Genomic DNA, 26,746 nt, shown 5'->3' on the forward strand with positions numbered 1-26,746 from the left:
ATCAGTAAACAACTTCTTATCTTATCATACAATCTTATCACATCGATCAACTATATAGAAATCAATTAGAGACGTGTCCAGTTTAGTCTAATCTATATGTTTGCCAATTTGTCAACACACACAAAAACTGAGACTAACTTAAATTTTGTGATTGGAGATTGTATTACGTACGTCGCATTCAAAAATATTTCACAATCTTTGATTTTTCAACAAAAATACATCGGAATCAACATATAATATAAGTTTTGTTTACGTACCCCTCACAACCTTTGATTTTTCAACAAAAATATATAGGAATCAACATATAATATAAATTTTGTTTACGTTCCCTCTCTAATAATACGTTTATGTCTCTAATGTCTATATATGTAGATGTCTAAACAAAAAGATCAGAGATCACAAGCTGAAGCCAAAACCTAATTTAGGTGAACAAAAAAAGTATTACAAATATATATGTCAATAAATATAAAAGAGGCCAAACTACAAAGTTTTATAGTCATACACGATGGAGGAGATATTGTCAATAATCTTCAACGGAATCAATCAGGTTGAGGAGCTCAAATTCAACTTATCAGCACAAGAGTCGCCAGAATCTCTCTCGAGTTCTCTCGGTTCGATCTCCACTCTATTCAGAGACGCCAACGAGCGGCTGGGAACCCTACTTGAGAGGAAGAACGCTTTCGTACCAAATCAGCCTGAACCAAAACCAGTTCAAGTGTCTGGCTTGGACCAGATGATGATGCAGATTGAACCGGGTCTGAAGCAGGACCACAGAGTAAGGGAGGGAGTGAAGAGTATTGATTCCGGTCCTGGTTGCGCTTTCTCGACGCCAAGGCCTCGAAGAAGGTACGTAAAAGATTAAGGCTCCGAGTTCTTATGTCTTGTAGTGGATGAAACATATAAAGACTTTGAATTATTACCCGGTATGCAGAGTTGATCTTGGACACAGCAAGTAGAATATTTGCCTTAGGCCCTTCAAATTTTTCGAGCTAGTATATATGAACATAGGTTTCTAAATTGTTAAAAAAAATATTACTAAAATATTTTCTAAACTGTTTAAGACCTTCAAAATCTGAAAAGCGGCTTTGCCGGTACGCAGCAGAGCAGAAAATAACATATATACTTTTTCAAGATTTTTTTTGGTATGGTTCGAATACGATTAATAACATGTAGAATAAGTCTAGTTATATATATAGGTATACATATATACATATATATATATATATATATATATGCATATATAGTTGTGGACCAGTCAGGTTTCGGCTGTGGTTCAGTTCGGGGTTTATGGATTTCAGTTTATTATTACACAGTTTTGTTTGGATTTGGTTTGGGATTTGTAACATTGCTAAAAACAGGTAGAACCCAATATAGTTTCGGGTTCAGATCTTAGTCGGGTTTTTGGTTCCAAACTATTGTTTTGCACTTAGTTAAACCCGAGAACAAAATAAAAATCTAATGAAACAAAGATCATAAATAATAAATGAAAAATGAAAAATGTTCTCATCATGATTCTTTTTGGTTTTAGTGTTTTTGACAAGTGAAGTTATAGAGTAAAGACACTGAAATTAGAGAACATAGCTCAGAACTATGTGAAATCACATCATATCCGATAATTCCAAAGCGAAAACATAAACACGACTATAGAGAAGAAGAAGGAGAACTAAATGCCAAAATATATTAAACTAAGTATTTGAGTTAATTATTCATATAATAGATGCTTATTTTAGGTACACAATAAAATCTTAGAGTATTTTGGATATTTATTTAGGATTGAATTTGAGTTTGGTACGAGTATTTTAGAATTTTGAAATTTTTGGATTTTCAGATATATATTGGGTTTGAGTTCAGTTAGGATAAAACCCATAACCCAAAATACCGTAAAATAAATCTCTTTCGATATTTATATTAGATTCGGTTCACTTCAGATTCATTTTTATCAGGTTGATCGGTAGCTTCAGATTTTTGGATTCAGTTTATTTGCCTCTCTAGTTGTGGACATGTAAATCCCACCCCTAGCTGTGGACATGTAAATATTGAGATATGTATAATATACATATGTACAGGAAGAAGGATGGAGCCGTGGAAACAGTGTTGGTAGTGGCGGCGAGGATGGGGAACATGGGCACTCCGCCAGACGATAATTATGTTTGGCGTAAATATGGCCAAAAGGAAATTCTCGGTTCCAGATATCCTCGGTAATTATATTCATCAATTTTAAAAATGACTAGAACTTGATCCGCGCCCCGTGCGGGTGGTTGATTTAACTTATGTTCAACGTAAATTCATAAACCGCTGGTTTTATAAAAATTTCTCATGTATGTTTTTTATGTTTTGTAATTTACATATAGGGTAAAATATATTATTTTATAATATAGATGTTTGATAATAATTTTTTTTATTTGTGCATAATATTATATTAAAATTTTTATAATTTGATACAATTTGATGTAATTATACTATTCATATATTAATCTGTTGTTTATTTGTTAATTTATTTTAAAATGAAACTACATACTAAATTTTTTAATTTTTGCATTAGTTTTCTAAGAATTATTATTAATTTTACGATATTTTTTTCTTGAAAATTGAACTCTTGAAATTTTTATATTGACTAAATTAAATAGAGTTTAAAAAGTGTTTTATATAATATATAGTTATATACTATATATTTCAGTTTGTGTTTTTATTTTCACCGTAAAGAAACAACAACTATTATACTTAATTAATTTAAATTGATTTTAAATGCTGTGGTAGAATTTGTAAATAAAAAATACAAAAAGGAAGTACTTAATTATTGTAAATGCAATGACTAAATATATAAATTAAAAAAGTAGTTAATCTGCTATTCATGTTTCAAAACAGTTCTTGTTTTAATTGTTATCAATGTTTCCAAATAGTACCAAAAAGTACTTCAGTTTTAATAATATAGATTCCTTGTTTGGTTAATAGTATATTAGTTTATTTTATCATTTGGAAATGGTTTTGTTAAGTCTTGAATCCATATTTACCATTTAATCACGGTCCAAGATGGAGGGAAACAAGGATATGAGACTATTTTGATAGTTAACTGATGGAGTGGAATCAACAATAAACCATCTCGACCAAGGGGTTATGACTAATATTTAATATAAAGTTGATTATTTAAGCATACAATTAAGAAAAAAATAATTTTGTTTATTTTAAATTACATTTAATAATATATATGTAATATATTTAAAATTCGAATCTTAGATAAATTTTTTATCTATTTATTTTGGTTAAATGTATTAAATCAACTTGTATAAAATTACTAAAAATCATATAAAAATTGTATAGTTAATAAAAATTATAACTAAACAATATTTATAAAATTTGTAGATATCTAAAAGAAACTAATGAAATTACGATTAACAATTTATTAATTTTTTTAAAAAGATGTAGAAAATTTTGAAAATATTAGTAATAAAAATTGTATAATTATAAAAATATAATTAAATAATGTATTTCGAAATTTATAATGCATATTTCAATATATTTATTTTAGTGATGATTTATGAATTATTACCATATTTTAAGAAGTTTAACAAAAATATAAATCAAAATTAAATGTAATGTATTAGTTATTGTCATATTCTATAAAACGTACCAATAATATATGTCAGTAATAAATGTGATTGTCCATGTCATATTAATTATAAGTCATGTCATCAATCTTGTTAGCCATGTCATCATTTTTTTTGTAAAAATGATTGTAAATAGCACATGTGGCAAAATCACTTTGCAAATATAGTCTAGGAGATACAATAAGAAATAATTATCTACGTAAACCAGTGAATAATAAATATATTTGAATAATTTTCAAATATCTCGTTGCATCATTAACTAACCGAACAGTACAATTTGTAGTTAGTGGACGGACATTTCAATTAGTTGCTTCGGTTTTTGATTTTATACGCTCAACCAAAATTTAACCAAATTCCAGGTCGTACTATAGGTGCAACCACCAGAAAGTATACAAGTGTCCGGCTAAGAAACAAGTGCAACGACTCGACGAAGATCCTTACATGCTCCGTGTCACTTACCGTAGTTCACACACGTGTCAATTCTCTACTACATCCTCATTCTCATCAACAGCCACCACCCCAGTTAATTACGGTCCGAACGTGCATAACATGGCAGACCTTATGTTCGAAAACACGGACTCTGTTGTTCCTTTCTGCGAACCCTACTTTAACAACGACAGTTTAGTCCCTGGAGCAGCCAGCTATGAGGATTCGTGGAACTCAACATGGCAGAGCTACGACATGTCCTGACTAAGTAGTTTCTCAGCCAGTCAGAAGTTCAAAGTTAATTTATAATTTGAGATGGTTTAAAGTTTATTTCTTAATTTCAATTATGTTTTGCGAGTAATTAAGCTTATGCATTTTATAAATTAGCTACTGAGTAATCATCTTATGCATGTTCAATTGATTGAATAATAAAATAAGATGAAAGAAAAACGAACCATATGTATAGAAAATTCTTTAACTTGTTCTGCTAACATAGTGCTTTTAACTTGTCCAGTTTTCTGTCGAGATAGCTATGGTTTATCTTCAGATCATCATGTCCTCACCATATAAATCATAGATGCCAGGACCAATAATTTCTTTGTAAACAATTACTTCACTTTCCACGAACAAATTTTCCATCTAAGTTTTGATTAAGAAACCAAAACACCTAGCTCTGATATCAACTGGTGCTGATGCGGAAGCCGTAACCAGATAGGGTGTGATATCGATTGTTTAGTCTAAGAATACCCAAAAGAAAACACACTCTTAGAGCATGATTATTGGAGGGTTCTTAAGGTGGAGTTCTTAGCGGAATATAAGAATCTGACTCTTAACTTTTAACTAAAAAAGCTAAGAACCGGTTCTTAAATAAGAGTTTTAAGAGACCGTTCTTAACTCTTTTAATTAAAAATAAAGAGACGGGTTCTTATATTCCGCTAAGAACTCCACCTTAAGAACCTCCTAATAATCATGTTCTTAAGATCGTTGAGAACTCGCAAGTTCTACCGAAAACAAGAAGAAGGAAATCAATCTCTTTAATAATAATTCAATAATAATCTACGTACAAAGATCCCATGACTCTTCTTATATAGAGTTTAAGAAGATAAAACCAAATCCTAATTGATAAAGACTAATAATCTTAATAGTTATCTAATAAATAAATAAAAAAACTAAAGACCTATAATCTACGCTGCATCAGTTTGCTTGTGCCACGTCCTCCTTCGCTGGTGTTCCGGAGCCGTTGCCTGTCGCCTCCGTAGAAGCCGAGTGGAGCCACTTTCGAGTGAGGTTTCGTGTGAGCACCCTAAGCTATTCCCTTGAAGTCTTTGTTTATCAAGGATTCAAGTAGCGATTTAAGTGGGACAAAATGTTGTCTTTTGTTCTGTGTTTCTATAAGTTCCAAGTTCACCAGTCATGGCATATTTGGAGTTAATTTCTAATGTTTTCTAGGGACTTCTTAAAACTTTTTTGCAGTATCTAGAAATTGGTTCAGTTCATATTGTAACCATACCTTCTTTTCATGGAATGATATTTACAATTTAGCAAAAAATTGTTTATTCCGGTCTAATACATTTTAGATTACGTTGCTTCCTCTTCAAAATTTCAAAATATCAGTATAATCCGGTTCGTTCCGGTTCGCTTTCCTTTGGGTTGGTTTGGCACTTGGATGGTTTCAAAGCTTTTCTCTTTTTCTTGGTTTCAAAACTTTAATTATACAAACGATTTAATGTTGTAAAGAAATATACAAACTGATTTATCCATTTTGTCTGTTTTGTTTGTAGGATCGTTGCCAAAATTCTATCAGGGACATGAAAATACCACAGTGATAGACGTAGAAATGTCTGGCCAAACTCAGGATGCAGCGGGTATAATGACAACATTAGAAGAGCAGCAACAAACAACCGGGAATATACCATTGAGATTAAGAGTTGACCAGCCGGTTCGAATCAAATTCGGGAAGTTGAAGCTGATGGAGGTGAGATTCCTGGTTCGATGTGGTGTATTTGTGGATAGTTTGGCTGCAAATAATGTTATTAAGATTCAAAGTAGTAGCTGCAAGTTTAGGCTCAGGCTATAATTCTGTTTCTTAGGTATTCTATATGTCATTTGGTAAGGTATTGTATTGTGTTTTCATTTTTTGTAATTCATATTTTCATTAAAGTCTCCTTTTCACGAACAAATTTTCCATCCAAGTTTTGATTAAGAAACCAAAACACCTAGCTCTGATATAAACTGGTGCAGATGCGGAAGCCGTAACCAGATAGGGTGTGATATCGATTGTTTAGTCTAAGAAACTCAAAAGAAAACACACTTTTAGAGCATGATTATTGGTGGGGTTCTTAGCGGAATATAAGAATCTGACTCTTAACTTTTAACTAAAAAAACTAAGAACCGGTTCTTAAATAAGAGTTTTAAGAGACCGTTCTTAACTCTTTTAATTAAAAGTAAAGAGACGGGTTCTTATATTCCGCTAAGAACTCCACCTTAAGAACCTCCTAATAATCATGCTCTTAAGATCGTTGAGAACTCGCAAGTTCTACCGAAAACAAGAAGAAGGAAATCAATCTCTTTAATAATAATTCAATAATAATCTACGTACAAAGATCCCATGACTCTTCTTATATAGAGTTTAAGAAGAAAAAACCAAATCCTAATTGATAAAGACTAATAATCTTAATAGTTATCTAATAAATAAATAAAAAAACTAAAGACCTATAATCTACGCTGCATCAGTTTGCTTGTGCCACGTCCTCCTTCGCTGGTGTTCCGGAGCCGTTGCCTGTCGCCTCCGTAGAAGCCGAGTGGAGCCACTTTCGAGTGAGGTTTCGTGTGAGCACCCTAAGCTATTCCCTTGAAGTCTTTGTTTATCAAGGATTCAAGTAGCGATTTAAGTGGGACAAAATGTTGTCTTTTGTTCTGTGTTTCTATAAGTTCCAAGTTCACCAGTCATGGCATATTTGGAGTTAATTTCTAATGTTTTCTAGGGACTTCTTAAAACTTTTTTGCAGTATCTAGAAATTGGTTCAGTTCATATTGTAACCATACCTTCTTTTCATGGAATGATATTTACAATTTAGCAAAAAATTGTTTATTCCGGTCTAATATATTTTAGATTACGTTGCTTCCTCTTCAAAATTTCAAAATATCAGTATAATCCGGTTCGTTCCGGTTCGCTTTCCTTTGGGTTGGTTTGGCACTTGGATGGTTTCAAAGCTTTTCTCTTTTTCTTGGTTTCAAAACTTTAATTATACAAACGATTTAATGTTGTAAAGAAATATACAAACTGATTTATCCATTTTGTCTGTTTTGTTTGTAGGATCGTTGCCAAAATTCTATCAGGGACATGAAAATACCACAGTGATAGACGTAGAAATGTCTGGCCAAACTCAGGATGCAGCGGGTATAATGACAACATTAGAAGAGCAGCAACAAACAACCGGGAATATACCATTGAGATTAAGAGTTGACCAGCCGGTTCGAATCAAATTCGGGAAGTTGAAGCTGATGGAGGTGAGATTCCTGGTTCGATGTGGTGTATTTGTGGATAGTTTGGCTGCAAATAATGTTATTAAGATTCAAAGTAGTAGCTGCAAGTTTAGGCTCAGGCTATAATTCTGTTTCTTAGGTATTCTATATGTCATTTGGTAAGGTATTGTATTGTGTTTTCATTTTTTGTAATTCATATTTTCATTAAAGTCTCCTTTTCACGAACAAATTTTCCATCCAAGTTTTGATTAAGAAACCAAAACACCTAGCTCTGATATCAACTGGTGCAGATGCGGAAGCCGTAACCAGATAGGGTGTGATATCGATTGTTTAGTCTAAGAAACTCAAAAGAAAACACACTTTTAGAGCATGATTATTGGTGGGGTTCTTAGCGGAATATAAGAATCTGACTCTTAACTTTTAACTAAAAAAACTAAGAACCGGTTCTTAAATAAGAGTGTTAAGAGACCGTTCTTAACTCTTTTAATTAAAAGTAAAGAGACGGGTTCTTATATTCCGCTAAGAACTCCACCTTAAGAACCTCCTAATAATCATGCTCTTAAGATCGTTGAGAACTCGCAAGTTCTACCGAAAACAAGAAGAAGGAAATCAATCTCTTTAATAATAATTCAATAATAATCTACGTACAAAGATCCCATGACTCTTCTTATATAGAGTTTAAGAAGAAAAAACCAAATCCTAATTGATAAAGACTAATAATCTTAATAGTTATCTAATAAATAAATAAAAAAACTAAAGACCTATAATCTACGCTGCATCAGTTTGCTTGTGCCACGTCCTCCTTCGCTGGTGTTCCGGAGCCGTTGCCTGTCGCCTCCGTAGAAGCCGAGTGGAGCCACTTTCGAGTGAGGTTTCGTGTGAGCACCCTAAGCTATTCCCTTGAAGTCTTTGTTTATCAAGGATTCAAGTAGCGATTTAAGTGGGACAAAATGTTGTCTTTTGTTCTGTGTTTCTATTAGTTCCAAGTTCACCAGTCATGGCATATTTGGAGTTAATTTCTAATGTTTTCTAGGGACTTCTTAAAACTTTTTTGCGGTATCTAGAAACTGGTTCAGTTCATATTGTAACCATACCTTTTTTTTCATGGAATGATATTTACAATTTAGCAAAAAAATATAATGCTTTTAGTGTCTCGTGTTTCACATGATGTGAACATGTATCAAATGTTCTACAAAACACATGTATCATTAATTTACTCGTCCGACCAAATTTGATGGCATCCTAGCGTGGGAAATATCGCCTTAACTCATTAATATAAGCAAGTGATAATTAAGAATTTAAGATATTAGACATTTTCATGTTTTGCAAAGAAGAATACATTTTGATGTCCTTAAATAGTTCTTACAGTTGAAAAGACGCTATTAAGAAAAGAGCAAACGATCGATTACGAAGAAACTACCTTTTTTTGTTTTTGCAATTGAATTACTTTGTTTTTTCCCTTAGTATTAACCTCATGTTATAGCTACTTTCATTTCCTACTAATCTTTAGCTCCTCAACTTATTTCCTCTTTGTTCTACAGTCACATCTTCATTTAAAATAGGTAAACTATAGATAAAAGTAAACATGCATTTCTCCAGTTTACTGGGTTTTTAACAATCAAACATCATAATTGAAGCAGTAAATCTCATAAATTTACATAAGTATACACGTGTATATATATATATATTTATCATAACAAGCAAATATATTAATTGATGTACTAATTAGAGGGTAATATTGGTAGACTGATATCGAGAGCCAAAAACAGATTATCCAACAACAAAGCATGTTAGCCCTCCCCAAACTGCTACACACTGCAAACAATTGTTTTATTTTATAGCTTCATTCATAAAATAATGTCGTAAGATACTTACACATTTTCATGTTAAAAACAAAAAAAAATTCAGTATACTTTTCAATATTTTTTTTTTCATATGAGAAGACACTATCTATTAATAATAGCAATCTCAATTAATTCCAAAGGTTGTAAATTCCTATTTAGTTGAAAGGTTGTGTTTTCATCCTTTAAATTGCATTTTTTTTTTAACAACAATCAACAATGTATTATTACTTTAATTAGTTTACGGCCAATACAAATATCTCACCAACCAAACCGGTGGCAAAGAGTTAAAAATTACAAGAGATTGATCTTCCATTGAATGCTTAGACAAAGAATCAGCCGCCATGTTCCTTTCTCTGTTCACACATCCCAAAGGTAGCAAATAAATCCAGGAACATATATTATGTAAGATATTGCCCAATTGTAAGTGATCAACCACAATATTATTAAGAGAAAATTACTAGAATATTATAAAAAAATTGGTTTATTACTAGAGTGTTATACATTTTTGAAAAATTACTAAAATGTTTGGATATCTCTAGTAAATGATAATAAGGGTCTCTGGTTAGTTTTTTTTTTAGTTGAAATTATTTTTAAACATTAAATCCACATCACTAATTAAATATTCACATCAGCAATAAAGAACAATCAATTCCTTGTATAGGTCTCCGTCGGGGAGCAGACCTCTCTTGAAAGCAGAGATAGCAGTGGGGATACTGCATTCGGGGATAGCCACCTTCTCTTGATTGAAGCGGGCTATGTAGCCTCAGAGGGGTTCCGCTCGGTGCTGGATTTCGTAGAGGCTGTCGGAGGTTTTCTTCAGGTCTCTGCTGCTGGCGAATTGCTCCACGAACTTGTCGCTGAGAACCGCGAAGGAGGCTATGGACATGGAGGGTAAGTTGATATACCATTGCAGAGTGGGTCCGGTCAGAGTGGAGCTGAAACCTTTGCACATGGTAGCTTCGCGTGACTCCTTTGGGAGTGCTACGGCGAGCATCCTTTTGGGCGACGTGGTCGTCCGGGTCAGTGGTGCCATCATACGCCTTTACGCTGGGGAAAGAAAACTTCCTAGGCATCTCGATCAAGGTGATCTCATCCGTGAAAGGAGTATCGGCATATGAGTCGGTGTTGCTCTTCCGAATGGGGGCAGCTACCCCCGGGAGTCTCTCTACCATGGACTGCATGGCGTCGAGCCTATCGGAGAACATCTGGTGAAGGTGACCGATCATAGGAGACTTCTTTCTCGCTGCTCCGTCTGATGCTTCCTTATCAGGCTCGGGCTCCGAGTCGATGTCCTCCATGTCGTAGGTCTGAGCATCCTTGGCCTTTTCTTGCGTAGATGTGTCTCCTCCCGGCGCGGTAGTTGGGAGATTCGTGCCTGCTCCGGAGTTTAGTGTTTCCAGAGTCAGCATAGGGCGAACTTGAGTCCGGAATTGACGCTTCTTGTTGCTTGTGGCGTTAAGGGCTTGGTTCTCGTCTCGGAGGGTAAGATTCTCCGATTCGAGCTGGCTGAGCTTCTCGGCGCTCTGCTTCAGTTGCTTGGAGTGTTCGTTGAGCTTTTCCTTCAGGATCTGAAACTCCGAGGAAAGCTCGGGATTGGTCTCTTCCCGAGTTCGATGCAACCCGGTTACTTGACCTTGCAGATCGTCGATTTGCCTATGGAGTTCGGCTTCTCTCTGGGTAGCTTCGGGTAGCTCGTCATGATCGTCCACCGCCATTATCACGTAGTTTAGATTACTCCCCTCTTTCTAGCGCCAAAATGTTAGGGGATTTTTGTGTAGGATCTTTGTGAGTACCACAGAACGATGGACAAGACTTAGAATTCGTAAGTATTTGTATTGACTAGAAAGTAAGAAAGCAGAAAGAGACGTTTTATTAGATCAAAGAGCTGGAACTACAACAGTTTTGAGTAAGAACCCTAGTTCTAGCCGCCTAGCTCTAATTTCTAAGTCTCGAAGTGTCGATCCCTTGTTTTAGGGTTTAGGTTCCCTTTATATGGTCTTCCTAAGGCGGACCTTAGTCGGTTGGAGTAGGTTAAACTTTTCCATATTCGGAAATATGGAAGGTTCTTCTTATCGGAAGTTTTCCATTTCCCGGAGGAAGGGGGCATCCTGGGACTGGGGTTCCTTCTAGTGGGGATCTTAGGAACCGGGGTTCCTTTCAGCGGGGATCCAAAGGCCGGTGTCCTGCCAATGAAATGGTTTAGCAACAACCACTTCACCCAAAACAGCGAGACGATGGTCTGGACCATTCGTTTTAGACTCAACTTAACACGTGCAGCAGACTTTTCACCCTCGAAGTCCTTTACCTCTTGGGCTGAAGCCCGCGGAAGTCGGGTCTCCTCACGAAAACTTCTGTGAGCGCTTCGCTCACATCTCCGGATCAAATGCGTTCTGCATTAATGCTACCAGTTCCAGTTCGCACCCTATCGGAGTCGCGAGGGTTTGATCTTCTCGATGCCATATTCCCTTGGCAAGCAAAACGAAATTAAACGAGGCACTATGGTAAATCCTAAAACAAAGCAAAGCTTTATAAAGATCACGGCGTCGCCGTATCTCAACGACCCGAGCAAAAGGGATCCCGAAGACTAAGGAAACAAAGATATTCCAAAACATTATGCTTATCCGATAAGAATATCCGAAACATCACGATCAAAGATCACAAAAAACAAAACGCAAAAAAAAATGTTAAACCAAAAATTAGCTAGAAGCAGAACCATCGGGGACAGACGACCCTCCGATTTGATCCACCGAATCCTCAGAGATTTGAGGAAGATCGAGCTCAGAGATCGACCAGTCCAGCACGGCGTCTGAAGTAACGAGATCCTCACAATCCCTTTCCACCTCCTTCAAACGAGCAAGCTCCGCGTCTACGGTTAGGCCCCCGTCCTTGAGCTCATTCAGAAGATCGATGTTGGCGGTCACTTCTTGCAATTGGATCTCAGCAGACACCTCTTTCTTCTTGCTCGTCCATTTATCCTTCAAAGATCCAAGGATCTCTCGGTACCGCTGGTTGATATCATGACGAGCAATGCGAGAAGCACGAAGAATGTCCCGATCCCTCTCGACCTAAAGCGCTGCGACTTTCGCCTTCTGAGCAACTACCTGGGTCGTAAGTGCCTCGTTCTCCTGGTGAATTCTCCTCCAATCCTTGGTCAAAGCCTCAATCTTTCCGGCATCCCTTTTCCCTTCTCACTTGGCGGCTTCGATCTCCCCCGAAAGCCTCTTAATCTCGGAACCGATGCTCTCGATTTCCTTGTCGTTCCGAGAAGCCACGACGTGATCTTCCATCATTACAACATATTCATTAAAAGCTTCCATCACCTAAGAAGAAGTCGAAACAGGCGAATAAGTACCTTGAAGCGATTTTTCAAAGGAAAGAAGGTGAGAAACGAACCTTAGAGCTCGCCACTGCAACTTTGCCGTAAGCTTCCTTCTCGGCTGAAGAAGCAAGAGATGGGAGACGGCAGCCTGCATACCTCATGCGACCAGCGACGGAGATTAGGTCACCTTGGGATGCAAACAAAGAACCATCTCCCTCAGGGACGAACCTAGGACGAGATGGACCAGGCAAGGTATCCTTTGCCGACCGGCGTCGCTTGCGAGTCGCGGCAACGGTGTGAGAACCGAAATTCGCACTGTCGATTTCCGTTTAAATTAGAAAAGTTAGGAAAATCCTAATTTTCCAGAGGTCCCAGATATCTGCTAAACCACACAACAAGCAATCAGAACACAAAAGGTTATTTGCAAAATGTTATCGATTTTAATTTTACGAAAGTTGTTTCGTAAAAGGTTGTCGAGCTTAATTTTTGCAAAGGATATTTCGCAAGATGTTGTCGAGCATAATTTTACGATATTTGTCCCGTAAAGAAGTTTTCAAGTTGTACGAGAGCCATGACGAGGTTAATTATTGCTACCAAACTTAATCAAAAGTTTTTCTCATATCCGTGGTATTGATCCGTGGAAGTTTCGAGTTGTTTTTTCCGAAGTAAGATTTAGGTGAAAAACATCGACAACTCGCGGAATTTGTTAATATGGAAGTGATACTTGAATTCTTACGAAACCTTAGGCTTCAGAAAACGTTTTAGCGGTGCGGATACGATCTCCCGTTTTGCTTTATTTAGTCTTCGTCAGCCATTTTAGGTTTCGAGTGATTCTATAGAAATTAACTTTGTTTCTCTGAAAGTTATTTGGAAGAAGTACAGACGTGGTGGTTTCATAACCGATTTGCTGCGCTTCCTTTTTCTACGATAAATCTAGGGCTTTTCCGAAAGATAGTCAGAAGAAGTACAGTGGCGAGTTATGTACCCGATTTGTTGTGCTTCCTTTTTTCGGCGACTAACCTAGGGTTTGTCCGCAAGATAGTCGGAAGAAGTACAGCGGTGAGTTATGTACCCGATTTGTTGTGCTTCCTTTTTTCCGCGACTAAGCTAGGGTTTTTCCGCAAGATAGTCGGAAGAAGTACAGCGGTGAGTTATGTCGCGGCAAGGTTTTCGATTTTCTCAAGAACTGTGGCATTTGCGTAAGCGTTGGCCATAGGCGCAGCGGCGGCTGGAGTTGTCTTACCAGCGTTGTTGCGAACTGCGATTTTTGTCTTTCGTATTTCCAGACATTGTTTTGATCAAGTGTTTTGCGGCTATGAGTTAGAGTAATCCGTACCCCCCCCCCCTCCTTCTAGCGCCAAACTCTGAGAACCAAAATTCGCACTGTCGATTTCCGTTTAAATTAGGAAAGTTAGGAAAACCTTAATTTCCAAGAGGTCCCGAATATCTGCTAAACCACACGCCAAGCAATCAGAACACAAAAGTAAAGACGAGAAGAAATAAGATATCGTAAAAAAGAGCAAAAGGTGTCTTATTCCGAATTCGCGTATGAGCGTTACAACAAGGTAGAAGCCTCGGCTATGAGAGCTGTCGGCGAGATTCCTAGTTCGAACAACCAAAGACTGCAAAACCTAGTTGAGTCGCAGCTCGAGATAACAAAAACAGAAAGTTGTCTAAATGCTCTAAGTGCTAAGTTTGCTCTGAAAAAGTTCTCCCTTTGTGCTTCTCGCCTAGGACTCCTTATATACTCCCTCCAAGGTCGGTTTGAGCTTTTCCCTTTCTGCCCTTAAGCCGTCATAACTCGAAAATGGAGATATTCCATTTTCCCGATCTTCATGATTATCCGCGGAAGCTTAACATTTATCTGCGGAATTTTGACATTTATCCTTTCTTGTGGACCAAGTATAAACCGCCATAGTATCTATGGAATTTTCCTTAAAAAATCGTAAGTGGGTTTCTAATAGCGTTTTAGACCTATTTTGGCCGTCTTTCGATTCGAAACGTTTATCACGATTTTTATCGATAAGAATGAACTTTCCGCGATTTTTATCGTAAAGTTTACATGATAACTCCAATCGAGGGGAGTGAGAAATGATATGACTGCGGTACATGGGAGCTAGCAATGAGCAACTAACGAGAATGCACGGATTTGGGTCGTACCCGTTGATCGATGTCCGAGACAGTTTGGTCACTACGTAGAGACTGGGCCCGCGATGGATCGGTCGCTATGTAGCGACCATACGAATGACCGAGAGGCTTGATCGGTCCCTATGTAGCTACCGACTCATTGCGAATCGGTCACTACGTGGCGACCGACCGAGAGGCTTGGTCGGTCGCTAATCATTCGCGGATCGGTCGCTACGTAGCGATCGAGCGAGCGGCTTGGTTGGTCGCTATGTAGCGATCGACTCGGTTGCGGGTCGGTTGCTAACCGAGTGGCTTGGTCGGTCGCTACGTAGCGACCGACCGATGGCCTAGCTGGTCGTTTGGTCTGTCCAGCCTTCACTAAAATGAGCATAACTTATGCTACAGGATTATGATTGACCGTAGACCGGTGGCATTGAAAAGCTAACTCAAAGCTCTATCTTGTACAAAAAGATGGGCTCAATCAAACCATGAGAAGGTCTTCATCCATAGATAAACATCTGACGCGTCTGTGCAGTTCTGCACTTCAAAAGGTCCGAACGAACGAGTTGGACTGCGTGTTTGGTTCTGTGTTCCATTTATCTCGAGTCTTTTGCTCAGGAGATTTTGTCGAGAGTGTGTCGAGGAAGCTTTCGTACAGAAACACAATTTTTGGACGTTTATTTTGAGATAACCGTTTTTGACCCCAACAATGTTTGCGTCTTGTTGTCGATAAAATATATCAAGAATTCGTCGTGTAACCTTTTCAATATAAATTACACGAAATTTATATTGCGAGAAATATTTTCCGGGGACTTTTCGACATTGATTCCGTCGTAACCGATTTTGACCCCAATAGTTAACCCCCCAGCTCGTTAGAATTGTGAGCTTTTAGCGTGAGGTTCGAGCGAGTAGCTTGGCAAGTTAGGCAAGTTAGGCGGAATTAATGGTTGAAAAGGTCCGTTGTAAGTGGTCTTCTCGTTCTTCTGAGAGTGGAATGCGATAAGATTGGGGGTGCGCCTTGTGAAGGCTGCCTACGTACCCTTGTCGAAGGGATCAAGCCTTTCGTAGTGCGCCCTGGAGTTGAGATTCTTAAGACCTGTTTTCCAGTGAGACCTTTACGGTCCAGTTTATATGTCATGTAGAGGTTATCAGACATGTTTCTGCCAATGGAATTTTATATTGGTGTAGAGGGAAGACTACGAGTTGTCATCTCGTAATCTAACTCTATGTGAACTGCTATATTCATGATCTGTTTCGAGAGTTTTACGCAGTGCATAAACTTGCGGAATTTCCGAAGATGCTCGAATATTAGCCAAGAGACAAATTTTGGGATCTCGTACCAGGGTGTTTGATATTATGCCTAGAGATGTTAGAGACCAGTGCGCTGATTTTATGGTAAGCCCTAGGTCTAATCACGGCTTTGGGGGGTGCGATGATTACTTTGGCTTACGTTTCCCGTATCGTTTTTGACCTGATTCCATCCCGCTTTAAAGTCCGCGATATGTTCTCGGCTTACGTGACTTGTATGGTAGGAATCGAGCATCTCTTCGAAGACAATTTTTAAGTCTCTCGAAAGTGCTGGCCAAAATTTTGGATCTTTTTTATATAGTGCTATTACCCTTGTGTCGGGTGTACGAGAGCTATCTCTACGAGATGGCTAAGTCTGTTTAGGACGTTAAGAGTTTGTTGTGATCAGCAACAAACTTATTGTTGGGGTCAAAATCGGTCACGATGGAATCGATGTCCGAAAGTCCTTAGAAAAACCGAATCTCGGTCAAAACTTCAAAAGCCGAGAAAACGAACAGCCGAAACGGATCAGCCGGCGAGCTCGGCCGTGACACGGGCCAGCCCGCCCGGCGAGAACTGCCGTGTTGCCGGTCGACTCGCCGGTGACCTCGGCCGCGACACGAGCCAGTTCGCCCGGCGAGCACGGCCGTGTTGCCGGTCGACTCACCGGCGAACTCGGCCGTGACACGGGCCAGCTCGCCCGGCGAGCACGACTGTGTTGCCGGTCATCTCGCCGGCGAGCTCGATCGTGCCACGGATCGGCTCGCCCAGCGAGCGCGGCCAATTCTCCATGGACCATTCCGAACCCGGTCCCATCCCATAACCATGCATCTTCGTCCGAGGTTTCCGTAACTCAGTCTTGGATCTGTGGATACAACACCAATGTTTCGTCTAAAAAACATCGTCAAAAGTATTCGGGAAGTTGGGAAGGTTATGTCTCTTGAACGGTTTCCTATTCTTCGTAGTAGAGCAGGTTACGGTTAACTTAACACCAACTGCCTCGGCTATGCGAAGAAACAGGGTTCCGTTGGAAGAACCATGCCTATACCAACGGCTACTTCGCGAGTAAAATCGTAAAAACGCTTAAGTTTCGATACGGCCCAAAGAGGGTCCGAATTGAGGACAACGGCTCATCTTTGGTCCCAAAAGACTTGAACCCAAAAACTGGTATGACGGTTTTTCGCATCCGCGGGAAGAGATAAATGTCAAATTTCCAAAGATAATCACAAAGAGGAAGGAAATATGGAAAAGCCCGCTTCGCGACAAATCCAGCCCGAGAAGAGGTAAACTGACCTAAGGAGGAGTATATAAGGAGGACCTAGGACGAAGAGAAGAAGAGAGCATTCTAAGAGCAAACTTAATACTTAGAGCAATTTAGGCATTTTTCCGTTTTTACTACCGAGCTGCGACTCGACTAGGTTAGAACTTAGGTGGCTATACTAGCAAACATACCGACAGCTCTCGTGGCCTAGGATCTTACATGTTATTCACGCTCAAACACAAATTCAGAAATAATACCTCTTTGTTAGCTTTTCGCTCTTTTACGATTTATTACTTTCGAATCTTTCATATTGATTGTGTTGTGCGTGGCCCAGAAGATAACCGGGACCTTCATGGAAGGCTAGGTTAACTTGGCTTTCCTCCGATTAACAAAACTCGACGGTGTGAATTTCGGTTCCCACAGTTTGGCGCTAGAAGGAGGGGGGGGGGGCTACGGATCTATCTCTCTTGCAACCACACACGCTCAGTCCGATATGACGACCAACGCTGAAAAAGACCCGCAAACGCATGACGGGACTCCCGTCGATGCCAACGCTGATAAACTCCAGCTGGAAACATATCAACGGTCACTGCCGACACCGCGATACTAGACCAGATGAAGGAAATGTTCGCCTCGGCTCAGAAAAAGACGGACGAACAAGGAAAACAGGTGGAAACCTTAACGGCGAAGGCCAGGAGCAAAGCCCCGCGCGGAACCACAAGAGCCCGCAGCGGTAGAAGACATGATTTCAAAACTCCGGGCAATCGAGCTGCACACGCGGACAAGGCTTCCTCAGGCCAAAACCCTGATGAAACGCTCCAGCCAGGTGCACAGCCAACTGCGGAGAACCTTCCACCTCCTACCGGGAACAACGAAGGAGAAGAAATCGAGCGCATCGACCTGGATATAAGCGACCAGTCCGATCACTCAGACGACGGTGTTGACATCCACTCAAGAAGAACGCGAAGCCAGTCCGCTCGGCAGGACGCGTCCTTCGAAAAACCCATGACCGAGGAAGAAGAAAACCTCTATTGGGTAGAACAGGAGGAGCTGGTCGAGAAGTAGGCCATGATCCACTGCGGCCAACACAGACAAGCTCGCAAGGCTGCCAGAAATTCTGATGAGATCCATGATCTCCGCGAGTACATCGCGAAAACCGCAGCGGAGGTGAACGCGGTGAAATCACAAATCCACCACGCGACAAGCACTGTACCCGAGATCGACAGACTTCTTGAGTAAGCACGCAAAACCCCGTTCACTGCCCGGATTACTGAGACCAACGTCTCGGACCCGGGGAAGATCAAAATTCCCATCTACGATGGCACCACCGACTCGAAAGCGCACCTGTAGTCTTTCCAGATCGCGATGGGGAGGTACAAACTCAAGGAACGCGAACGAGACGCTGGCTACTGCCTCCTCTTCGTCGAAAACCTCAGAGGAGCCGCGCTCGAATGGTTTTCTCGCCTAAAACGAAATTCCATCGGAAGTTTCCGCCAACTTGCTTCAGAGTTTCTCAAGCAGTATTCCATGTTCATGGACAGAGAAACCTCGGACGTCGATCTCTGGAGCCTGTGTCAAAGAGAAGACGAGCCACTTCGCGAGTTCATGAACATATTCAAGCTAATAATGGCAAGAGTCACCGGGATCAGCGACAAAGCGGCGATCGATGCTCTGAAAAAAACTCTCTGGTACCGGTCAAAATTTCGGCAATGGGTATCCCTCGAAAAACCGAGAACGATTCAGGATATTCTTCATAAGGCAACAGACTTCATCGTAATGGAAGAGGAGATGAAAATCCTCTCCCACAAGTACAACCCCAGAAGACGCCCTCGAAAAAGAAAAGCTCTCGAAACGACAAGTATGTCCACCACGGGGGAGAAGACATCCAGGGCGAGCATAACTACACTATCAATTCCGAACAAGGGAAGACCTCCGGAAACACCTGGTCCAGGAACCAGTATAAGAATAACTACTATTGCGAGTTCCACCAGACCAAAAGTCATTCCACTATGAACTGCAAAGTTCTCGGCGCAAGGCTAGCCGCAAAACTCCTCGCTGGCGACCTCTCGAAGGTCACTAGCATAAAAGACCTCATCCTGGATTCCGACCGCCCTCCCAGGACTGATAAAGAGTCTCCCGAGAGGGATGCACGCGCAAATCAGCCTGGCGAAAAACGCGGAAGAAGGCAGGATGACCTTGGAGACAATAGTACCCGCTGGAGGATAAACATGATCATTGGAGAATCGCAGTTCTACCGCGACTCTGTTTCATCCATCAAGGCCTATGGAAGAAAGGCGGAAACAAGTTCTAACTGGACGATTTGGTCCCTCACCGACAACGCTCCAAACGATACGATTGTTTTCGAGGAGGAGGAAACCGTCGGACTCGATAAACCTCACTTCGACCCGCTGGTCATCGACTTGGTGATTCGAGACCTCGAAGTGGGAAGAATCCTCATCGACAAAGGCAGCACGGACAACGTCATTTTCCGCAACACTCTCCGGAGAATGAACATCGAACTCGGGGAAATCATCCCGGAACCAAAACCACTGACCGGTTTTTCGGGCATAACATCAATGACCCTCGGATCGATCAAACTTCCGGTCATGGCCAGGGAAGTCACAAAAATCGTTGACTTCGCCGTAGTCGATAACCCGACCATCTATAATGCTATCATGGGAACCCCATGGATCAACGCAATGAAGGCGGTACCGTCGACTTACCACCTTAGCATCAAGTTCCCAACACCAAACGGAACAGCAGTAATCTGGGGATGCCAGAAACAATCTAGGCTCTGCTTTTTGGTCGAGCATAAGCTACGACAAACTCGAAAAGTCTAACCTTTCGTAAAAGTAAAGGTTCTCTTACATCCGACGAGGATACCATAGCGCGCTATACAAGAAATCTGTAATTTTGGTCAGCACTCCAGACGGTCTCTGGAGAGTGTTCGGTTCGTTTCTTACAAGTCATATAAGCCGGCGCCAAGTCGCCGACTTTAAATCGGAAAGAACCAGGTGGAAATCGCCCACAGGCAAAATGAGAGCCGATCAGTCGTCGCACAGCCTTAGAGCCGAAAGTAAACCTAGGTCTTGCCCTAAACCCAGTCCTACTGGTCCACTAACATCTCAAGACATGATACGCGATCTTAATAACATGTCCCATCGTCTATATCTAATACGCTCACGAAACTTCGCGAAACTCCTAAACGTTTCCGAACACCCTCGTTCAGTAACAGCAAAACGAACAAGACGATAAACTAAGAGTTAAGAGACGAAGTGACTACTCGTATCTTTCCCTCACACTTGGCAGAAGTATAAACTAAAAAGCACAGAATGTCAATCATTCATCATATATATAGAAGCCGCAAAAAATGGCTGGGACCCAAAGCCACCAAACGGCCGGTCTCAAACACATAGTTCACATAGCCTCGCAAGGCCATAACACACATAAATCAAATGCGGCCACACTCGGCCTAGACACATCAAACCTTGAAATAAAACTAAGGGAAATAATCCCAACAATCCTCAAAGCTCGAATTCGAGGAACCCGGACATGGAGATCCCAAACGAGCTCACGGGCTGATCCACCTCTCCGTCCGCGACTCCGGCACCTTCATCACCGACACCGGTTCCCGCTTCCACCGTGTCCTCCGCGACCTCGATGGAGACCCAAGGCCGTCGGACCCTTCCTTCGATCGGAGGAACCAAGGATTCGGCATGGGCACACCCGTTCATAAGACCCGACATCTCGGCGACCTCGGCAGGAAAAGAGAAGTCCTCGCTCTGCGACTCGTAGAGGGTAGAAACCGAGCCACGGCACTCGCGAAAATCGCACACGAATTTTTGAGCATCCTTAAAACTCTCGAGTTCGGTGGCAAACAAAGCAGCCCTCCGCTTCATTTCGGCGACAATCGCTCTCTTTCTTCTCCTCTCCGCACGGACAAGGGCCCGAGAATGGAGCTCAGCCTGTCTCCGGCTCTGTTCTTTGACCTCCTTCCGAAACAGAAAGAGTTCTCTTTCAGCCTCGTCGGGTTTGAAGTGAGAGATACGCGACTCCCAGAAACTTCCATCGAGCGCCGCATTGAACACCCTCATCCCCTGCACGAACTTAAGATCGGAAAGGGAAACAAAAAAAAAAAAATTTAGGTCAAAGTTCAAAGGATAAACCTCGTTGATTAAGCTGGAGCCTTCAGCGACTACTTTCCTCCTCGACTCTTCGTCCAACGACTTATGAGTAGTAAAACCGGGAGGGAGTTCGGCAAAAAAGTCGCTGGGAAGGGGAACCTCGCTGGTTCCACTCCTTTCCCCTGGGGAGAAACCAGGGTTCCATTCTGGCAGCGGAAGGTTTCCTAAGACGTTCTCGGAGGCAACTCCTCTGCCTTTCCGAGACTTGATTCTCTGCCTCTGAGCGGGCAAGACATCAATGACCAGTTCTACGCCATACGGAACGTCCAGAGGCTGAAAGACGGCTCGAGATCGAGGGAGCTCCACTGCGCTTCGAATCCGCTCGACGGTGAAGGAATTCTAGAAGAACGGCCTGCTGCGGAGAACATCTCGCTTGGCAAAAAGATCGGCAGGAGTCGGCGGAAGGATCATGTTCACTGCAAGATAATAAAAAAATCATCTTCGCATGTTTTCAAGGTATCAAAACGAAAAATATAGCTATTCGTATTACCACGGGTGAAGTTCCACTCCCGACGGAATAGGTGGAGGTAGCTCTCCTCGATAGACTCCCCATCTATCCGGACAAAGAAAAAGCGCTCGAACCATGCCTTAGGGTGTGAAGTGTGCCCCTAAATTATAGCCATACCCTTTTTTGGCGCCATGCGGTATGAGCCATCGATGCCCGTTCCTCTCGTAAACCAAAATCCCTTAAAGTCGCCAGGGTTAAGGTCCATTCATAGCTCGTAACTCAAGATCAACACGCCGAGCCAATGCTGCAAGGCCGAAACGCTTAGCTGGCTGATCGAAACCCCAAAGTGGCGAAGCGCGCGGACGATGGTACCAGGGATCGGAAACCACATATGGCAATACACCAGGAAGGCCTCGTAGCAAGTAAAGAAACCTTCCGGAGGGTTCTTCGCACTCTCGTTGCCACTGGGGATCCGAAATACGACTCCACTAGGGATCTGGTAAAAGTCCCTGAGAGTCGTGAGGTAGTCGGGAGAGACCATGCTCGGTGTAAGGGGTGCGTTTGGCGACCTCACGAGCCTCTTAGGAATCGGAATGTCTTGCGAAGGCGGAGGCGAGCCGCAAAGTGATTTGTAGTACGCATCCTTTGCTTCTTCCTCAACTTCAAACTCTTCTTTCGGGGCGATCACCTCATTGGCAGAAGAGTCCCCCGAAGAAGAGTGTGAGGAAGAATTCCTCTTTGAAAATCCTTTTCTTGAAGACATTTTCTTTGAGCAAAGAGAGATCTTGGAGAAAAAAATTATATCTTGGTGAAATCTTTTCTTAAGGGAAGAAGTGAGTAAAGAATTTGAAAAACTTACTTCCCTTACTTATACAATTTTTTTTCTTTTTGACTATTCACCTTCGATTTTTCGACAAACGATTACGTTTAATTTCCACCTAGAACAGACCATACCGCAAGCTAGGACCTAACACCAGGGTCCACAGATCCTAGCTAGCTGGGGGGCTAACTGTTGGGGTCAAAATTGGTCACGACGGAATCGATGTCCAAAAGTCCTTAGAAAAACCGAATCTCGGTCAAAACTTCAAAAGCCGAGAAAACGAACAGCCGAAACGGATCGCCCGGCGAGCTCGGCCGCGACGCGAGCCAGCTCGACCGGCGAGCACGGCCGTGTTGCCGGTCGAGTCGCCGGCAAGCTTGGCCGTGACACGGGCCAGCTCGCCCGGCGAGCACGGCCATGTTGTCGGTCGACTCGCCGGCGAGCTCGGCCATGACACGAGCCAGCTCGCCCGGTGAGTACGGTCGTGTTGCCGGTCGACTAGCCGGCGAACTCGGCCGTGACACGAGCCAGATCGCCTGGCGAGCATGACCGTGTTGCCGGTCGGCTCGCCGGCGAGCTCGATCGTGCCCCGGATCGGCTCGCCCGACGAGCGCGGCCAATTCTCCATGGACCATTCCGAACCCGGTCCGATCCCATAACCATGCATCTTCATCCAAAGTTTCCGTAACTCAGTCTTCGGGTCCGTGGATACGACACCAATGTTCCGTCTAAAAAACATTGTCGAAAGTATTCGGGAAGTTGGGAAGGTTATGTCTCTTGAAAAGTTTCCTATTCTTCGTAGTAGAGCAAGTTACGGTTAACTTAACACCAACTGCCTCGGCTATGCGGAGAAACAGGGTTCCGTTGGAAGAACCATGCCTATACCAACGGCTACTTCGCGAGTAAAATCGTAAAAACGCTTAAGTTTCGATACGGCCCAAAGAGGGTCCGAATTACGGACAACGGCCCATCTTTGGTCCCAAAAGACTTTAACCCAAAAACTGGTATGACGGTTTATCGCATCCGTGGGAAGAGATAAATGTCAAATTTCCGAAGATAATCACAAAGAAGAAGGAAATATGGAAAAGCCCGCTTCGCGACAAATCCAGCCCGAGAAGAGGTAAACCGACCTAAGGAGGAGTATATAAGGAGGACCTAGGACGAAGAGAAGAAGAGAGCATTCTAAGAGCAAACTTAATACTTAGAGCAATTTAGGCATTTTTCCGTTTTTAATACCGAGCTGCGACTCGACTAGTTTAGAACTTAGGTGGCTAGACTAGCGAACATACCGACAGCTCTCGTGGCCTAGGATCTCACCAATTGTTCACGCTCAAACGTGAATTCGGAAATAAGACCTCTTTGTTCTCTTTTCGCTCTTTTACGATTTATTACTTTCGAGTCTTTCATATTGATTGTGTTGTGCTTGGCCCAGAAGATAACCGGGACCTTCAGGGAAGGCTAGGTTAACTTGGCCTTCCTCCGATTAACAAAACTCGACGGGGTGAATTTCGGTTCCCACACTTATCGGTAGATATTACCGTTTTTGAGTCTTCGCGAAGAATACGTGTTTGATAAGATGTTAGTATGTATGACTGTTTGGTCTTCCAAGAAGGTGCCTTTATCGAGGAAGGTAATTTTGTGGAAAAATGGTTCTTTAGGCGTTTACGACGTCTCGCAATGCTTAAGATTGATTTTTCTTTCGTATGCCGCGTTTCGTGCTCAAAATGTTCGCGGGCTTGAAGATGTTTCGCGATATTGCAAGGGTTTAGTCTTAGCCCTGCGTTGGAGAAACATTTTTGGTTTGTCTGCGGATGTTCGCAGGAAAAACTATTACTGTTTCGATGCTAATAGTTTGATTTGCGTTTGAGGAATTAGGACCGAGGGGTCGCGTAAATTTGTCCATGGAAAGAAGCGTTTTCCTTCATAGTGCTTTGTGAAGTGTTGGCCTTCCGAGATCTATTTCGTGCATTTTTGAGGCTGTTTCATATAGCTCTAGGGGTTTTGTTACGAATTTTTCCTTACATGCCGCGTATTATCGGTATAACATAGCGGGCTTAAGGTAAATTGTGGAATGTATCGAACTTGGTCGATTGTCGACAAGTTTTGGTTTTCTGTTAACCGTTTGGTTGTTAGGACTGAGTTTCATTACGAAGAATATATCATATGATTTTCGAGTGTGGGCTATACGATAATTATTCTCTTAATAGTCACACGACGTTTTTAGACAAATCGTAGATTGTCGTTTAGCCGTTAAGTGATGGAGCGATGGTTTCTCAAATAGTTTGGCTTGGCGTGAAGGATGTGTTCGCTCAGATAGCCAAGGATGTTGTAGGTCAAGGATTAGACCATGGTACTTTAACATTTAAGGTTATGTTAGTTTACGATCGTCCTTAAAGGGGATGGCAAATTCTGGTTTGGACCTTTACTGGAAGATGTAACTGACCGAGGGCCAAAGAGAGCTTGTTGTGATTGATAGGCCAAGTTTGCCAGAGTTATCCGTGTTAAGACGGCTGATCGTCACAGAAAACGATTCAATGCTTTAGGATGAATGTTTCGTATAATGTTACCTATAGTCTTATGAAAATTGATTCGTTTTTGTCTGAGGAAGACATAGCCTAAGTGGTTTGATACAGAATCAGTGCGGAGTCAGTTGCGGGACGATTTCCTGCTCGGATGTGACCGAGGGGAACGAAACGCAGAAGCCAGTGAGCCGCATGGCTAAAATATGAGATCTATTAAATCGTAATGCGAAGAGATCTCTCTTTAGATTGGTCATCCAAAGTCAGATTTTACAGCTTTGTGTTTGCTCTACAAAATATACTTCTTCGTAAAACCAGTTATGTTTACTTTCAAGAGTTTCTCGTAAGACTTGGTCTGATTGTACGAAGGATTTTTCGTGTAAGTAATGGGGACCGGTTTTACGAAGATTGTAAATCGGTGATATGTATACACATGTCAAAGTAGTGTTGTTTCTGCGGGTTTTACGAGAAACGTTTCTTCTGTGATTTCGATCTTAGGTGAAAGTTACTTGGAGTTACTCATGGAGTGTCACCGAAGTTTATTTCACTACGATCTAGTCGCAGAACGTTTTTCATTGGTTTTTTGAGAGGATTCTCATGAGACATTCGTTTCTGGAACGAATTGGTCAACCAGAGGTAGATCTAGCCAACGATCGGGAAGAAATTGTTCCCTTTAATGTGCTCGATGCTACATTTATTCTCGAGTTTTTTTCGTCACAAATGTTCTCGATGCTTTTCCGTGAATCACTTGGTTCAAGGGAAACTGAAAGAAATGCTTTGATGCTTGAAGATTTCTCGTAGAAAGTTTTATACGAAAATGGCCTTATAAAGCCGGAAAGGGCTTCAAGATTTTGTCTAATCATCGAGTTTCAGTTTGATATTGGTACAGGTTTTCTATACGCATGATTGCGACAAGAAATATTGTAAAGTCTTTTTTGAGATTATGTTCATGATCGTCTGGATATGTTGCTAGCGTTTAGACGAATTTTAGATTGTTGTTTGCCTTTTTGGGACGATTTATGGAGGCATCGTATTGCCTAAATGTTTTTCTGCCTATTGTTGCGAGAGTTTGCTTTGAAGAAAACGTTTTCTTGATGACAAGGCAAAAGTTTTTGAAGTTTGGAAGTAAGTTTGGGAGTATACGAGTATAGTATATGTACCTACTCCCTCCTCTTTTTTTTTTACGAAAGAAAACGGTTGAACCGATACCTTGAAGGGTTGTGTACGTTACTTCTTCCGAGGATTGGAATGATCGACAGTCGTGGTCGATTTAAAGATGACGCTCGGACTGTGATTTGGATGTTGAAGACTTGGGATATGTCGGCTTTAAGAATATCGCTAGAAACGAATCGGTTTTAAGACGACGTTTAGGAATAGCAAGGGATGATCAAGAGGCGCCAGGGATGATCAGGAATACTTG

The 26,746-nt window shown here is 41.5% G+C and overlaps 1 protein-coding gene across 3 annotated transcripts; it reads left to right on the plus strand.

Moving 5' to 3' along the window:
* The first annotated feature begins 63 nt into the window (after positions 1-63).
* On the plus strand, positions 64-4,481 carry LOC106345444 (WRKY transcription factor 55-like). 3 transcript variants are annotated; one of them, XM_013784643.3, is made up of 3 exons: positions 77-846; positions 2,067-2,198; positions 3,977-4,481. In XM_013784643.3, exons 1-3 carry the CDS (start codon positions 506-508, stop codon positions 4,293-4,295), a joined length of 792 nt encoding a protein of 263 aa, XP_013640097.2. In that variant the 5' UTR covers positions 77-505; the 3' UTR covers positions 4,296-4,481. The 3 variants fall into 3 exon arrangements, with proteins under 3 accessions (XP_013640098.2, XP_013640097.2, XP_013640096.2); XM_013784642.3 differs by having other exon boundaries at positions 242-846; positions 3,965-4,481; XM_013784644.3 differs by lacking the exon at positions 2,067-2,198 and having other exon boundaries at positions 64-846; positions 3,965-4,481.
* Positions 4,482-26,746: the final 22,265 nt, after the last annotated feature.

Source organism: Brassica napus, chromosome C6, assembly GCF_020379485.1.
Source record: "Brassica napus cultivar Da-Ae chromosome C6, Da-Ae, whole genome shotgun sequence".
Classification (NCBI taxonomy): Eukaryota; Viridiplantae; Streptophyta; class Magnoliopsida; order Brassicales; family Brassicaceae; genus Brassica; species Brassica napus.